This window comes from Odontesthes bonariensis, chromosome 17 (genome assembly GCF_027942865.1).
Source record: "Odontesthes bonariensis isolate fOdoBon6 chromosome 17, fOdoBon6.hap1, whole genome shotgun sequence".
In the NCBI taxonomy this organism is placed as follows: domain Eukaryota; kingdom Metazoa; phylum Chordata; class Actinopteri; order Atheriniformes; family Atherinopsidae; genus Odontesthes; species Odontesthes bonariensis.
Genome location: NC_134522.1, coordinates 27,160,778 through 27,178,915, shown reverse-complemented (window position 1 = coordinate 27,178,915; position 18,138 = coordinate 27,160,778). Strand labels below are relative to the sequence as shown.

The 18,138-nt window shown below is 37.9% G+C and overlaps 1 protein-coding gene across 1 annotated transcript; it reads left to right on the top strand.

Annotated features, from left to right (window-relative positions):
- The first annotated feature begins 9,425 nt into the window (after positions 1–9,425).
- Positions 9,426–16,460, top strand: LOC142366157 (uncharacterized). Its single transcript, XM_075447968.1, has 11 exons — positions 9,426–9,589; positions 10,108–10,480; positions 11,207–11,291; positions 12,083–12,184; positions 12,278–12,378; positions 12,528–12,644; positions 12,840–12,966; positions 13,083–13,187; positions 13,310–13,462; positions 13,560–13,675; positions 15,319–16,460. The coding sequence occupies exons 1-11, from the start codon at positions 9,478–9,480 to the stop codon at positions 15,461–15,463; spliced, it is 1,536 nt and encodes a 511-aa protein (XP_075304083.1). The 5' UTR covers positions 9,426–9,477; the 3' UTR covers positions 15,464–16,460.
- Positions 16,461–18,138: the final 1,678 nt, after the last annotated feature.

Below are 18,138 nucleotides of genomic sequence, written 5' to 3'. Positions count from 1 at the left end.
CATTCTTTAGGTCTGAAATATTTTCATGACTGTGACATGTGCCCCTTGGTGTGGAGAAGCCGCCACATTAAGAAACAATACATTTGAACACTATCTCTAAAATCCTGGCTGCTGACCTGTCTGATGTTGATATGAAAGCACATAATGATAAATTAACACCAACATGAACTTAAGATACAATTTATAATATATATGATACAATTATTCCAAATCAGTGGATGGGTCTTTTGTAAGGGAAGTACTTAAAGGTAGCAAAACAAGATCTCTTTGGAGAGCCAATCACAGACAACCTTTGATTAACACATATGGGTCATAGCAAGTTCCTTCCTCCACTCCATACCTGTAGAAAGTAGATTTGGTTATTTTCAATGCACATAAATCAAGTAAATATGCAGGTATTTTAAATGAGGAGTTTTAAATGTTCAGTAAGAATGGCTGCCAGGGAGTTATTTATTCATTGACAAAATAAAGGAAAGAAAATCATATTTCCCATGTTTCTTGCCTTGCTTTTCTTTTCTTTTTTCCTTTTGTTTACTAGTATGTGCAGAGGAATTGGGTTTCAGAGTTGTTCTGTAACAGACAAGACACCTGTGTGTGTGTGTGTGTAAAAAAACACAGGTTGAGGCCAGTCCAAAATGCCAAGCAGGTAAGCAGTTATAGCTCGGAGCGATGGGGCGTAGTTCCATTGTTATTGTCCCTTTCAAACAAGAAGTGTGATTTCCCGGAAACGAGGGGCCCGTTGCACAAAAGTAGGATTTAGACATCCAGGATGAATTACTTAGCCAGGTTCAAGGAATCCAAAACATGTGCGCCCGGGCTTAGTTGGTTGCACAAAGGCCAAGCCAGGATGAGCAGACACGGATTCATTAAGCCAGGTGAAAGCGATCCTGGATAAGTGCTGCACACGGCTTGCTTAAATAGACCCCACGATCGATCATAGATTCACTGATTCACCATGGCAACAAGGGCGGCGTATTTCTCCCCAGCGGAGCAAGAACTATTAATGGAAGCATATGAAGAGGTGAAGGAGAAAATAAAACAAAAAGGAAATACTGCCACAATCAAAAAACAAAGGGAGCAAGCGTGGCAAACCATTGCTGACCGCCTGAATGCGGAAGTAGTGCACAAATACACACTCACCACTCCACTGAAACCATCCCAATTAGGCTACAATCCAAATAAAATGTTAATTAACATATCGTCACCTTCCTAAAATAATCGCCCAAGTCATTTTTTGGCATCAAAGGTGTGGTCCAAAAAATGCCTAAGTCATTTATTTAATCTTAGTTTTTATGAAAAACAATAAGTGTTCTTATGTCAAGCATCCTTTGATACATACTTACTGACTGAAATTATTATTTTATGCTATAATTTCACTTTTGGGGGGAGTTTTTTGTGTTTCCTGAAAAACCTGAAAAAATGACTTATGCGATTATTTTAGGAAGGTGACGATATTTGAAAAGATATTTGTAGCCTACTTTGATTATGAATAAGTTGAAATTGACTGCATGTGAGTGAAACTATCTAAATGTAACTCCATGCTCCTCCACTGTTTCATTGTGTGTGAGTTTTTGTGCATGTAGATTTAACATGACTGGGCCAAAACGGACATGGCAGCAAGTCAAAGTGAAATATAAGAACATCCTGCAGAATGGTAAGTCCCCTGACAAATAATGAACAAGTGTACTTTTTATTAAGAATGTGCCTGCCCACGCATTGCCTGTACTGTGCATTAATTGGTTTAACATCTTATCATTTCAGATGGTCTGCAATGCTGACAATTTGATCAGTAATGTTGTGGCAAAGTGGCCCGGCTCGGTCCACGACTCCCGAGTGTTTCGGAACTCAGAGATCTATCGGCGCCTAACACAAGGTGAGCCACAGAACCTCTATTGATAACCACTTTTAACATAATGACTGTGTTAAGAATGTCACTACTTATGAGGTTGTGATGGTAACATTTTGTATTCACAGGTGAATTCCTGGGTGTATTGCTGGGTGACAGAGGGTATGCCTGCCAGCCTTTTCTGCTCACTCCATTTGCAGACCCTCTGGAGGCACAACTGGCATACAACCATGCCCATGCCAGAACAAGGGCCCGGATAGAAATTACATTTGGCCTACTGAAGGCACGTTTTCAGTGTCTGAACCACCTGAGAGTCAGCCCAGACAGGGCATGTTATATCATTGTGGCCTGTGCTGTCCTCCACAATGTGGCCTGCCTGAGAAAGGAGAGGGCCCCCAGAGTGCCAGCTCTCATAGACTGGGACAATCCTGCCATCTTCCCGGATGACGACTGTGGTCGGCTGGTCAGAGACCAATATGTGTTAAATTATTTCAATTAATATTGCATGTTTATTTAAGTTGGGCCTGCAATGGCAGAGGAATTTTTGTTAGGTTTTTGTGCTGTATAGGCAAGGCAATTTTATTTGTATAGCCCATTTTTACAAACAGTTTGTCTCAAACTGCATGCTTTGATTCTGTGCTTTTTGTCTTGTAGAGCACTGTGTGACTTCAGTTTTGAAAGGAGCTGATGGTTTACTTGCTTTGATTCATCCTTGTTCAATAAAGGAACATCATGGTACTCTCTAATGTGTATTTATATTTATATGGTGATGTACTTTATGTGTAGTCTGTGGGAAACTAAATTATCTAGTGGTTCATCTAAAATCATCAGTTATCTAAAATGATTGTAATTAATGATCACAAATGTTTCAATAATGATAGTGGGTATAGTTAAATGTTTTAACAATATGTTCTAGGCAGTGGAATAAATATTGGTTTCCATTTGTGGCGACCGCTGACTGAGATAAGGAATGAGATTAAACAGATCCTGGAACTTAGCCTGGTCTGGAGCAGGCTAGCTTCACAGAATAAATCTCCATGGTAACTTAGGTCTGAACATATCCCACTTCCCTCTATCCCACTTTTGTGCAACTGGATCACGGATAAGTTGATCCAGGATAGCTAACATATCCCGGCTTAATCCTTTATCCTACTTTTGTGCAACGGGCCCCTGGTCCTCCAAAGGTGTAAGCTTTCTAACACTGGAGGGCATCAAATATTTTGGTGACAGATAACTACTTAAGTCAAGAATGAAAACTCAGCTGCTGCTCGCAAACTTCATCGGGACATCTTAGACAAACCGATCTTACACTAAAACTTTCCACAGAAACACACATATACAAATATGAATACACAGAAACTAAATGTGGTACATATTTCAGATAATCATGTTAATATGTTTTCTTCCTTTTGTGAACAGCTTCTAGATGTATCAGAGTGAAATGCCATGCCATGTTTAGTGCACCCATTATAAACTCCACCTGTCCACCTGCTTAATTATTTAGTTTTTTTTAAAGTTTTTAACGTCAACTTCTAGTGCTAAGAGAAAGCAAAGAAAAGAAAGAGGGTGTTCTATCACAACTTTAAACATTTATAAATCTGAGAAGTTGTCATCATCCCAGTCTCCCATTGAAAGTGAGCTCAAACATTTACCTCTACAGGATTTTTTGGGGGGGTGGTTTTGTGTGTAGTACTTCTGAGTAGTCAGTTAGCTTGTTTACATAAAACTAGAGAAAAATGATGATGTTACCCTGACCAAAACCGGACCTTTAAAATTCATGTAAGCACGTTTGTCGAACCAAAATCAATGGAAATCGAACCTCTTAAAACCAGACTAACATATCCAGATAACGCAGTTGGTATTCAAATTACTTCTGAATGTATTCTCTCAATCAGACTCAAATGGGCCTAGGTGCTCTGTACATGCTTCAATGTCCCATTTATTTGCATCTTTTTTGTAAAGACAATCAAGTGTAAGTGTATACTAATACATCCAACAACAAATAAAGCTGCTGTTATTTACATATTTTTGTCAGATGGCTAAAGGTGTAAATCAGCCCTTTGATTCTTCAAACTGAGGGCGCTCTGACCGCTGTCTACTGCAGGTAAGACAGGAACTACTGATGAGTGCTTCACACAAACCCACTTAAAAACAATTTGATAAATGAATAAAATCAAATCTTTTGAGATGAATATATTTTGTTGACTTACTTCTTGGGCTTTTTCTCTCCACTGGTTGGGATGTTGCTTGTTACTTCCTTTTGTGTTTTGAAGCTAATGTATCAAAAGGCCTGCAATGTTAGATATGAATCAAATGTTTAATATTTCACCATTTATTTAGACTGAGCAATCATTCAGGTTCATTTCTGAATTATTTTGGAAGGCCTCTGGCTTCTCTTTTTGACTGTAAAAGCTGTTTTGTTTGACTCTTTGTTTGCCTGAATATCTGCAACATAATGGAAAGGTGCAAAGTCAGCGTGGCCCAGCCACACTAGACCCTTCAATGGCAAATATGCAGAGGTGAAATAAACTAGAATTATCGTCAAAGAGAGACGACGGGTCCCACCTGGCTTTTCTGTGTGGGATGTTTGGCAGGAAGAATTTTCCAGAATGTCCCGCATCAGTATTTATCTTGATGTGTTTTGATCTGGACATTTTTTCTGACTGTGTTTTTGATTGATGTTTTTTGTTCTCATTCTCAGCTGAAGTTACAGATGTGATGAGAGGGTTGTCTCTTTCAGTGTCGTAGCCTAAAACAGAATCACAATGAGCATCAGATTTAGTCACTGACAAAAAGTGTTTCATAAAAAGCAATGACAACAATGAAAAGATCAGTGTTTGGCACAGTGCTTTACTTGACCTATTTTTGCAAAAAAGTCAAGTCGTAAGCAGTTGGTAGTGCTATCTGTGTGATTCCAACTGTTTAGTCCTCACCTGCTTGTATACTCCTGTGCAGTACATTCATGTAGTGTTGGCTGATGAGGCTGCGGACATGTGCAGTGCTGTAGGAAGCTGCGATGGTGTAAAGATACTCCCTCTGAGCTGGTGTAAGTGCAGCATGCTGAGGGAAAAGCAAAGGTCTGTTTTTCTCTGTCTTTTGTGAGGAAGTTCTACTGTAAAGTTAAACATCACTAAACTTGAAGCATTTCCATTTGATTCTGTGCTTCTCGATATTTTACTGTGATGAGTGATCACTGTGAGCAAAGCAGATGAAAATCAGATACATCAACACATTAAAGGATCCTAATTCACCTTCAAGAACGGGGCAGCAGTCATGGTTTTTGGGATTTGTATGGATGTTAGTTGTAACACTTGTGGCTTGCCTCCTGCAGCTCTCGGTCTGTTGATTTTCAATTCATCATTGAAGCTCACGCCAACATGATTTAATGCTGTTACCAAACAAAACAGAAGTTTTTTTTAATTTTGAGGATCAGATAGAGACACAGCAAAGAAAAAAGAGATGAACACAACTACAAAGGAAGAAAAACGAAAAGGAGGTGCAAATAAACGCAGAGATATTTAAAATATTCAGAAAGAGATGCAATCACCACGAGGAGATGTGAAATGGACACAAAGAGATGAATTACATACAAAGCTGTACAAAAGCAACAAGAAAACGGGCAAAAATATGCAAAAGGCCGCAGAGAAACACAAAATGACACAAGGACATGCAAAGTGGACATGGACACTTAATGACTGTTCATAAAGTTCAAATGACAACAAGATGTAAAATGACCACAAAGTGAGGTAGAATGATTGAAGATCTGCAAAATGACAATGATGTGTTTCATTTTGAGTTGTGATCTGAAAAATAAATGTTTGAACACAGCTGAGATCAAATTTTTGAAATGCTGACTTATGGAATTCTAGACTTTATATGTAGCACCTTCAATTATGTCCCAGTGAAGAATCATAAAGATAATAGACAATTTAATGATGTATGACTTCAAAGTTAAATGTAAATTATTAAACTCGTTACAGTGCTCAAGCAATGTTCTTTTCAATATAACAGGTCAAATCTGATAATGGAAATAGGCTCTTTGGTTTATTTATTGGTACACGTGTGCACAATCCAGAGGTTTGTAAGTGGGCTTAGTTACACTGTCAAACCAGGGAGCACCTAATTGTAAAGCAGCGCGAGGAGGCTTTCTTCCTGTAACTTATCAGGCGTGACCCAGGTCAGGTTCAGGTGTGTGGTTTCACCTGGTTTCAACTGACCCCCTCACTTTGCTGTGCCAAAGAAACAAAAAAACAGCCCAGCTCTAAGGTTTCAAAGCCAAACACATGTTGCTTATTTAACAAACAGGCAGTGCTTGCATATTTGAAATATGACCCAGGAAAAAAACGCTGAAATAGACAGAATACAGTGAATTCAATATAATGAATGGAATATGAACCATATGGAGTAATTTCAATTTTTTTTTTAACTTTCTGCTCATATCTTGCTTTACCGATTGCTTATTTTTGTTGAATAGTGTGTACATACCCATTTCTGGCTGATTAATTCCAGTGCTCCTACAACAGAAAGAGAAAAATTACTAAATTAAAATAAAACAAACTCAGGTACAGGATAATATCATTACAACAGGATATTTGTATTGGTAGGCACTAAAGTTTAATCATTACCTTGGTAAGGCTTCATCATGATGGAGAATGTGGACCATCTGATTTTCTGCAAATGTCACTTGTTTTCTCATTGCAAGATGACTCATAAGGCAGGTACCGTCTGTACAGGCAACGGCAGCACCCAGTTTAACTGCTGTGAAGCTATAACTGCCCACAGTCAAAACTAAAGAAAGGAGGCGGTATGAGCTCGCCCAGGTCAATAAGGAGCAGTGGGTGTGTCCTTCCCACGAGGCTCCCACTTTGATCTTGAAATGAGCTGAATACAGTCTTACAGTAAAATGTCCTGAATCACACAGTCAAAAACATGAAAACTCACTGTTCAGCTAAACTCAAGGCGAGGAATTGTGCCGAATGCCATAAAAAAAAAAAAAGATTTACTGTATTTACTGCTATATTGTCAAAATAGCTTTCCATCCTGTAGAGTTTTATACAGATATTCAAGATTTCTTGAAGATGAATCATTCTGACATTGGTGATCACAAGACTTTTTTGTAGCGCCAGTAATATGAAATGTGTTGGATTGGTAGCACTTTTTTTTAATACACTAAAGACAAGTTTAGCAAGTGAGGATGCAAGACTGACAGTGGCAGAACAAAAAGTCATTAGAATAATTAACCCGTTTCACCGCAGTTAGGTTCTTAAGCACAAATTAACACGTTTAACCTTCCACACAACCCAAAAATATGACTATATGAAATCAGTCTGCTCAGCTAAACGTTATCGTGTATCTCAAAGCGCTCACTGTCATATTTTCATTTCAAAACTTGCTATATTTTTCTGCAACTGTTCAATTTTTCTTTATTGTAATATCTATAAGGTAACACTTTGATATGAGCTTTTTTCCCCCACCTGTTTTACCCTGACAGTCTGAAAGGATTCAAAGTTGTCTGTATAAAGATCAGTGATTAACAAAACCAGGCGTGGTTACAAACCCTCACTGCATAAACTGATCTTTTCTTTTTCTCTTGTTATCTTCTGATGTTTTCCACTCCTTGTCAGATGTATCAGTCCACAGTTCTTCTACAGAAAGTGGACTCTGGACTGTGATACATTTAATGATTCACTTATCTCTAATTTTACTAGCAGAGTGTTGAAACACATTCTTTTATCACCCAAACGTTTGGCTGTTTGTTGTTTGTGGGGAATATCCTTCTCCTCTATCCTCAGTTGTGCGGGAATACCCCAAATCTTTTCCCAACGGCTGTTTCCTCATGCCTCAAGGGTGATATTACCTTTGAATGCCACAGCTGAGCCACCAACACAAACCTGACAATACTCATCAGTTCAGTTGGGAAGTGAAAGTTAACATACAATAAATATGATAAATAAAAATATATAAATAACATACCAAAATAGATTAATATTTTTTAGTCATAAAGTCTGAGCTCAGGTGATTAAAAATCTTTATCCAATAATATGGTCCCTAGAGTATTTGAGAAAGTGTAGACACTATGATGAAACTGATTTGCCGGCTTCTGTTTTCAGCCTCTGTCAGGAATGACAGATATTGACACGATATTGCAACTTTCACTGTTTTACAGTACATTATGATTGTATGGAATGGTGGGTTACTAGTATGCATGGCAGTAGAGTTGAGCCAAGGGGCAGAGGCTATAAAAGTTAATTTGGGTCCCCCTTCTTGACTTGACACACATGAGAGCAGAGTTTGAGCAGCCTTTGCCTGTTGATTTGAGTCATGTTTGGTGAGGATCACAAAACTTGGAGTCGTTGCTTGAGCAAAACGGCCAAGATATAAGTCACCTGCGTGTCTCTGGTTGGGAGGAAGAAAAGAGGGGGGCTGTGCTCCAGCTAAGTCAGTACAGCATCAGAGGTGCTACCCACTTTTTCCCCCCACTTTTAGTTTTTGGAGTTTTTTTCTTAGCCGACCAATTGAATGGGCCTTTTTCTTAGTTTTTTTTTAGTCATTTGGCTTATTTAACCCTAACCCTAACCAGGATTAATTAGGAGAGTAGTGTTTTTGCATGTTTTTTGCTGTGTTGTGAATTGCCATTATTTATGGTGTTTTCTTTGCTTTCTTGATTTTTATGTATGGTGCTAGTTTTAGCCTGTTTCTCTACCACAGCCTCCATAGTAATGCCAGATAGCCTTTATTTTTGTGTGGTCCATGTCTTTGTTAATTTAACCTTTTAAAGCAATTTATTTTATTGCAAATAAAATAGATTTTTCTTTAGTATAGTGGTCTCTTGTTCCATTTTATTCTGGGTTTTTGAGGTTTAATCTGACTCGGCCACAATTATATAATTATGGATACAAAAAGTTACATTGATAGCAGCATAAGTGTTCATTTTATTTATTTATTCATCTTCTTATTATTATAATTGGGACTCCTCAACAAGCCCTGAGAGGCAAGCAAAGGAAAAAAATTGGGCTTATCCATTCACTAAGTGAAACAAAATGATTTTTTTACCCCTTACTTTAAGAGTCCTAAAGGGCCAACAAACAAAAAGTCTGACCAAATTAGCCTCTTTTCCTGACTTTATAACTTGTAAGCTGGTGAGAGAAAACGTTTTTTTTTCTGTGCTAGACCCCCCCACGTGCCCCCGCCAAGTGTGAACGGCCCTTCAACTATTTGTAAGTCAATGCTCCCGATCAACTGAAGCAGCTTTTTAGGTAAGAGATGGAATGTTTTCAAGAACCAAGAAAAAAGAAGTCCAGTTGCCCTTATTCAAGTTCTTAGGATTAGCAATACAAACACATTAACTTAGGAAATTAGGCCTCACTCTTTTCTCAAAAACCCTTTTCCTACAGAGGACCAGGACCGGTCACTTAGAAAATGGATGATGATCATTGTTTCCATAATATGATGCAACCCCAGCAAAGAAATTGAAATTGAAAATGAAAATGAAAGTAAGTTGGGATGGTTGTGATGTTATGGGAAAACCCCTTACAGTGATAAGCCTTTATAGAGAACCGCACTCCTGTGTCTCACAGAACAGCTCTTAGGAGGAGTGTGGCTCAGCTCAGTAGAAAAGTCAGCGTGAACAGATGGATCGTCTCAGGGTGAAGATAAAAAAATGTATCACTCCAGGGAGTAAATATCGCAGGCGCAACGGCACCGAACTCTTAATTGAGAAAAACAACAACGACATACAAGATGGTATGTAACAGCTTGCTATTATTCAGAGTTTGGGTGTGGCCACCTCTTTTTATGCCTCTGAAAAAACAAACCTGCTTTCTGCAGTGCTATTAGTGCAAAATCATGCATTGTTTAAAAAAAGAAAGACTTCCGAGCTGTTGTGGTTAGATTAAGTATCTGTATATCAGAGGATTAGGACTCACCATCTGCCAAAACTGCTCATAACAGTTTTATGCCGATCTACATAGTATATGGTGAAAGAAATTCAAATAATAGCTGATATCATCAATTTGCTATACCTGTTGCTATAAAATCTAATGGGAATAGAATCACATTAAATCAGAGGGAAATCCACATTTGAAAAATACTGTCAGTACGTGCGTAATCAAGATTTTTATCATTTCTGTTATCCTGCAACTGTAATGGGTACAAGATAATTCAAAACTGAAATATTGTCACTATTCGGTTAAACACAATGGCGACAATAGTACTGAATGTGAAGAATTGTGACACACTTTGGCCTCTTTGTAATTATGCAGGTTACTTGGAGGAAAACCCCACGGTTCATAACTGCTTCAACATTGACGAAGAGCGATTTTTGCAGAGATGTAACCAATCCTGTGATGATGGTAACCGTTACTCTGTGCAGCCTAAATCAGATTTGTCCCAGAACTTCCCAAAGGCTCCTCCGGACCTGGACCAGAATCTAAAGCAGCATTTATTAGATTTGAAAGAAGCTGTGTTTAATGTGCCTGAGTGCCTCAATTGTTCATTGACTGGGGAGAGTAGGAAATGGGCCACTGATCGTTATCATCATCAGATAATTTCTTACCTGCACATCCTGCTTCAGAACATCACCTTGTCCAAAAACACCCTGATGCTGATGAACTGGGTCTTACATACATACCTAAGGTATGTATCTGTCAGCTCATGCATGTTTGCTTACTATGTCATCCATACCTTTTTGGTATGAACCAGGTCAGGTAAAGATAAAAGGGAAGTAGTTCATTCAATGTGTCTCCTTATCACGCTGTAAATGAGAAAAAAGCCAAAAATAAATCCACAGTAAAAAAGGTATGAACATCAGAGAGGTATAAGGTGATGTCTTTTCCAAATCTATTCCGCCATCATGGACTTCTGAACACGCATACTGGCCTCTTTGTTTGCCATCAGTCAGACATGAAAGGAAATTGGAAACAGGAAATACAGCTTAATCCTCCGCCTGCTACCGAACATGTCATCACTTATTTATTCAATCTGTGCAAGAATTCATGTGCAGCTGTGTTACATCTGCTAAAACAACGCAGCACAGAATCCATCTCAAAACAGTGAATTGGCATTTTCACACTTGTTTGCAAGATTTTTGCCTTTCATTCCTGTTCTCAGCCTTTATTTTAAACTTCTTTGAGTTAATGGTGTGGAGTTAGGTTTTATCGTAATGTTCACATCTCAAAATGAAAAGAGTAAAGCAGGTTTGAAAGGCCTTGTATGTGGGACCTACATTATGATGTTCAAGATTTTGATTCTGCCCCTGATGCTCTAACTGTTTTACTATTTATGACATGTAGGATATTAGATATGGAAGCAAAAACAAGCTGGTACTCAGTTCTGATGTTGGTATTTGTGGTACTTTCCCAGCCAGGAGGTGCTTGTTAAACCTGATCCACAGCTGTTGGAGGAATGGGAAGCAAAAGCAAAAGACAAACTGTTTAAAAGTGTACAGGTAAGAAAAAATGTTGTATATTGTTTTGATTCCCGTCTTAAGGTCTTAAGGGAATGCATGCAAGATACAGAGTGCACTGTCCAAAACAAACTACTGTTAATGATTTGCGAATCTGCTAAACTGATATAACTGTCAGTAGCTTCAATGACCATAAGGTGTCATCAAAGCCAAATATTTTCATACTGCTGACACTATTTCTCTAGTTTTTCTGTAGTATACAATACATCTATTCAAGCAGTTTTTCTTATTTGCATAGTTACTTCCTATGTTGCCTTCTAATTCAGAGATTTTATACAAAAAAAAGCCATGTGTGCACACTTGCCCTTATTTAGTTTATTTTATAGAGTAATTTCTTAGTTTAAATCTTATTCTTTTATTCATATTTCATATCCCTTATTTGTCCAGGGGTTTTCTTCAATCTACTGGTGCAATGTTACAAAATTTCTAGTTCAGGGAATTATTGAAGAATTATGCTGTTACTTTATCATTCTAACTCCCAGTGAAAAAGTCAGAGGGTCATCAGGGTTCATTTTGTGGCATCATGAACGTGCACATCATGTTTTGTCAGTCCGTCCAATAACGGTTGAGATATTGAGGGGAGACTAAGGTGGTGGAAAACCTAACTGAAAAAACTTTCTAGTGTCTCATAACTGTAGTGTCAGAGATATAAAATGCTTGAATTAAAGAGCTTTGAACTTTTCTCTTTTCCAACACTATCATTTTCCAGAGTCACATCTCAGACTAAACAGAATGTTTGTTTGAAAAGCATTTGTGTCTTTCTTTGCCTGCAGAAAGACATCAGTGAGTCCCTGCTCAAAATCCTTCAAGCCGATAGAAGCCAAAAATGTGCTAATGAGGAAACTTATGTTGGACTTTATATTGACATTATTCAGGTAAGATGAGTGAACCTAAATGTGTGTGTTGTATGTTTTTTGAATGCTTATTTGAAAAATAAGTCTTGTTCCCTATTTTTGTCCCTCTTGAAGTGCATTAATGCCGTGCTCAAAGAAGCTGGCAAACTGAGCTCAGGAATATTTGATAAAGTGAGGGAGGTTTGTTTCCAAGAGCTGCATACGTTTGTGAAGGGGTGAGTGGTGATTTGTCGTTTTTATTTCCACAGATTTGGAAACTATGGGGACATTGTTTTTTCCCTTGTGATGTGATGACATTATAACCAATGAAAACACAGCATGTTGCATTCTTTGAGTTTGACCACACATTCTTTTTGTTGTAAAGGTACACTGAAGAGCAAGCGGAGCTTCTCACTAAAAGCACACAGAGAGGGAAGGAATCAATGAATGAGCTTGAAACGATACTCTTCCTCAAGACTTTGAAAACATGTAAAGAAATCAAGTGAGTTTCTAAGATAAGTGTCTTTTTGCCGAATCTGCTCATGTTCTTGAGGGTCACTTCAGTAACACATGGCTGAAGCGGGCAACGCCATGTAGAATATGAATTAAAATACTTCAGCACCTAAGGAAGAAAATGAGAATACTGATGATTATAACTGATGATGGTTCTTACAGAATTTGTTCTGTTTGGGTTTAGGACATACATCCAGACTGAAGGAGCTGGCATCCAGCATTCCATTCTTGAGGAAACTTTGGACATGTTAGAAAAAATGGAAACGTTAACTTTAAAACTTCTGATGGAAGTAATAGCTGATGACGCAGAGGTATAAGTTAACCATTTGTTTTTTTTAGACAGTTAGAACATGGAACAGATAATACATTTATTCTTCAGATGAAAAAGAAAAGAAATAAATAAAGACATGCATTTTCTCTCCGGCAGAGACACTTTAAAGATTACTTCAAAACAGGTTCTGGGTGGCCCCTCAAGCTTGCTCCCTTAAAGACCCAGTTCCCAAAGCTGACATTTGTTTTGGATGAACAAAAGGTGATGATTTTACCTGCAAATAAATTGCAAAACATGCATAATTATCAAGTTATAGTTTTTTTTTCTTTTTTAAAAAAGATAACTCAAATGAAACTACATCTCTTTGTATCTTTCCGTCTCAGATGGTGATGGATGAGGCTTATAAATTCATTGCTCATGCTTACCTAAAACATCTCATACAAACCAGTAAGCGGAAACTGAAGCGCTGGGATACTGATGTTGCACAAAGAGTCTATTCAGATGCAAATAAGCTTCACAAAACATTCTCAGATCTGGTGAGCTCAACACTTTAGTCACTTGCAAGCAGAAGGTCTTTTTCTTAATCTTAACATCATTATAGATTCCTGACTAGTATGTGATGCGTTCAATCAGGCTCCCGGTGTACAACCTTGGAACTCGGTGCTGCTCGGTATACCCGAGGTGTTGGAATGTGAATCCATCGACGGGCTGAAGATCACCATGGCAACGATACAGACCAAGGGACAAAGGTAAATTACCTAGCTACACATTTGTAAGCTCTTACAATACATACCGTGCAGTACCAGTAAAAGTTTTATCTTCTCATTCAATAGGTCTTTATTTTGTCACTAGTGTTTGCATACTAGAAAAAAGTGAAAATAGAAAAGTGAAATATTTGTATATCCTTTGTGTTCGTATCCATAGACACAAATTCAGAGGTTTTCAAAGTGATGTAGGACGTTTATCGTTTCTGTTTTGACACAAACTGTGATGTTTTCCTAACCTTCACCAAGTCATTTCTGAGGCCTTTCTATAACATAGGAATTGGTTGAGATTAAGCAAGTTATCTTTAGCATAATAGGTTAGGGTGAAAAGTAACCATAAGCAATCCACCCAGCAATATCTAACCTCAACCAAGTATTCAATTCCTAATCTTAACCAAGTCGTTTGTAAAGCAGTGAAAAAACAGCATCAGGGGCATGTTAACGAGGTTAACAACTTAATATTTAGTGGAAGGGAACTTTGAACGTAATGCAGCTGCTCTTTCATGAGAATTTTGCTAAATGTGGTGACTGTGTGTTCCTTTGTTGTGTCCAGTTAAGTTTTCATGACTATTCCTCTTTTTTAGAACTGCTTTGTACTGTTTGCACTGTCACCTAGAGGCCATTTGGCAAACACACACACAGTTTGTGAAACTCAAATAATTTACTCTTTTCTAACTCTCCCACATCACCCGTCCATTATTCTCACGTTGTGATAAACAAACTCTTAACTCAAGTTTAGAGTTTATTTATTTAACAAAGGGACAACATTTATTACTAGCATTTAAAACAAAATGCAAAATCTACAAGATTGTAGCCATAAGGCTAATTTCCATCTTTAGTCCCTTGACAGGTTTGATGTTCCTCAAAAAATAAATAAAAAACAAGTATTGCACACAATAGTAAAATTAAACTAATGACGTTGTGGCATGAAATTAAAAGACTTACTGAGCACATACAGACAGGACAGAGCAGAGCCTTTAAGGGTATCCAAGACTGCCCTTGAATAATCTTCATGTCATAATAATCATCCGTCATTTATTTTACTTGGTTGTACAGTACAGTAGTTGGAAAGGGCTGAGAGCTGTTTGTCATCACCACTATAACACAGTTAAGTAAGCAGGAAATTCAGCCAGAAGTCTCACCTGTTGACTAAAACAACCCAGAAGGTAACTTAAAGAAGCCAAAGGCATCTTCAAAAGAAACAGTTACAACTAGGCGGGATGGCTATTAACCACATTTAGCTTTGTTTCTATTTTTCTTATAGCATAAAAACCCCGTCGTTTTGAACTGTAATTATTTCATGGTTTTGATGTCTTCAGTTTTGTTTTAAGCTTTTGACAAAAGGGAAACAAAGAAAATCTCCCAACTGAGCACATTTGACTTCACAGCAGATATTTAGTGTCAACTGAATTGTCAAGAAAGACTAAAACATCAGTTCTTTGTGTAACATTGTAAAACAACACAAGTTTGAATTCATTTAACAGATACTGACTTTTGTTGTTTCTCAAATATCTAATATAGAAACCTGGAACCAACCAATCAAGAAGTTTTCGTTATACTTCCGTGCATGTGGAGGGTCATCAGAGGATCTGCGTATTACTAACATGTTGTTTTTCCACTATCTTCAGCAAGGACCTGGAGCTCTTTCCTGCCTTGCTGAGGTGGAAGGGTCTTTCTAAAGGGAAAGTCAGAGAGGTGGTGGAAGCTCTACCTGACAGAATCCACCAAACCAGCTCTGGATCCATGTTCTCGGGCCTTTTCTGCTGTTGCTGAACCGCTCTACGCTGTAAAAACAACAAAGCTCGAAATGTTTTGGAGCCTTTCCTGAACTTTTGAAATGGCTGTAAAAGAATCTGTTTCTGAGCTCCGTTACTCTTAAACTGGGTCTCGAGACACATGCAGATTAAGAGAGGACAAGCTAATTTAAACTCTGTTGTTTACATATCTGTATGTGTGTTTTTTTTTAATATTTTGGTAGAGTTTTGCTGATGAAAAATTAACCATTATAAGTAAAATTCGGTTTGTACAAAAGTAATCGTGTCATAAATTTGAATAGCACAGAGTTTGTTTCCTTTAAAGTGAAGATTGTTTAGTTTCCAAATCCATATGACCTGTTTTACTTGTTTTTCAGTTCTAAAATTTAAAAACTATTTGAGATGTATCTTAATTGATATCTCATAATATATTTCTAAATTGGGCTGCACGGTGGTGTGGTGCTCAGCACTGTCCCCTCACAGCCGGAGGGTTCATGGTTTAACTCTCAGCTGGGGCCGTTAGGTGTGGAATATATATGTTCTCCCTCTGTATTTATGGTTTCTCTCGAGGTACTCCGGCTTCTGCCCACCTTTTGTCTCTGTGTGGCCCTTTGATAGAATGGCAGCCTGTCCAGGGTGTACCCTGCCTTTCTCCCAGTGGCGGATGGATAGGCTCCAGCCCCCACCTGAATTAAGGGGGTACAGAAAAGGGATGGATGGATGAATATTTTTATATTGATATTTATTAAGCTTTATTTAAATGAATGGAATTTTTTTTTATTAAAATGACCTAATGCAACATGGACAAGCACAGCATTATCCTTGAACCACACATTCCGTTAGTTCTTGAAACACTAAAAGTACTTGAGCAAATTAGCAAAAGACAGTGGTATCTACATAATTTGCTAAACCTAAACTTTTCTATGTACATAAACCAGACTGTATGAGTAAGTGTAGCTGTGCTGTAAGGCTTTTAATCCTTGGGTATCCGTCTTAATTTATGCTTTTCTTGATATGGAAGCGCTTTTCTTTTTTTTTCTGTTTTTACAGGAAATTGGGAAGCATTTCTCTGCTTAATAAATGTCTGTATTATTGAAAGAAAAATATCAGTTTCCTGTGTGTTCATTGTGCTATTTGGAAGCACCACTGGACTGGGGTTACTAAAATGAGACTTGCTTCAGACTGAGACTGGGTGACCCCAACAGCTGACATATTCAGGGCGTCTTAAATGTCCTACCAATAACCATAATGAAAAAAACCATGTTGTAATGAGAAAAACACACATCAGGTTAATTTGTGACTCCAAAATTGACCCTAGGAGTAAGTGTGAGTGTGGATGGTTGTTTGTTTCTGTGGGGCCCTGTGATGGACTGGTGACCTGTCCAGGGTGTACCCTCACCCTGTCACGGATGTAGGCGGTGACGGGGAAGGAGGACCCAGGCGCAGACACCAAGTGAGAGCGAGGAGGCAGAATGAAAGGGTAACTAGTTTATCATAAAACAAAAGACGCAGCAAAGGACGGAACTACCAAAAAAAAAAACAATCAGGGAAAACAAAAACAGAACGCAACGCAACCTTCAGACTGACTAGACACAAGGAATGGTATCAGGGGTCAGAAACAGTGAGGATCTGACAAATGCTGAGAACAAACCGGGACACTATGGGGAGATTGATTAGTGAGTGACTGCAGTTGAGGATAAATGAACACAGACGAAGGGAATGGAGCTGATGACTGGACTGGAGAGAGACTGAGGATGTGAGTGAATGAATGACAGAAGCCAAACAAGAAACAGAATGAAAACGAGCATAAAAAAACCCATCAAAACAATACAGATCATGACAAACCCTCACCCAATAACAGCTGGGATAGGCTGCAGCCCCCCTGTGAGCCTGAGTTGGATTAAGCAGGGACAGAAAATGGATGCCACTGCCGACTTTATTGTTCATAGTTGGTGACTTTTGGCCCATTCAAGCCCGCTGATGAAGTCTGACACCATACTTTTAACTGCAACTCTAACCAACTCTAAATTTAAAGAGGCCTATGTTAGCGCTATGAGCATACTATTCTATACAGTTACATCTAAACATACCCCTAACATACCCTTAGTCTTGAAGGTATTTGTTATGAAGTACTTGGCAAATGAATGCCGGTTAGCAGATATGATCTGATATATATGTTTCATGGGGTACAATATAATTCAGGAACAAAACATTTTTTAAACAATAGAATTCACAACAGTTTTATGTAATACATATTTATACAGTTCTTAACATTTGTTAAACATAGATATTCATTTATAATTACATTCATGATATTAATTCTAAATGAAAATAATCCATTTCTAGAAATGTGGCATTGGTTTGCTACCTTCAAAAAGATGTATCAATGAAAGACCAGAGAATCCCACATTTATGCACATTTACTAAGGAAAAAAAAAAATATATATATAAGTTTTTAAAAAACGCCACTTTACCCATCCAATTACCCAAACCACAAGTCCCACATAGACATACTGTACACACACACACACAAAATGGATAAGATATTAAAATATAATAAAAAACACGATAAGAATGGAATAGAAAATATTGTATAAAAGAAATTCATAAACAGTACAAAAATATAAATGTGTTACATATGTGATTAATAGATAAATTGTTAAAACACAAACATAAATGATAAAACTAGTTTTA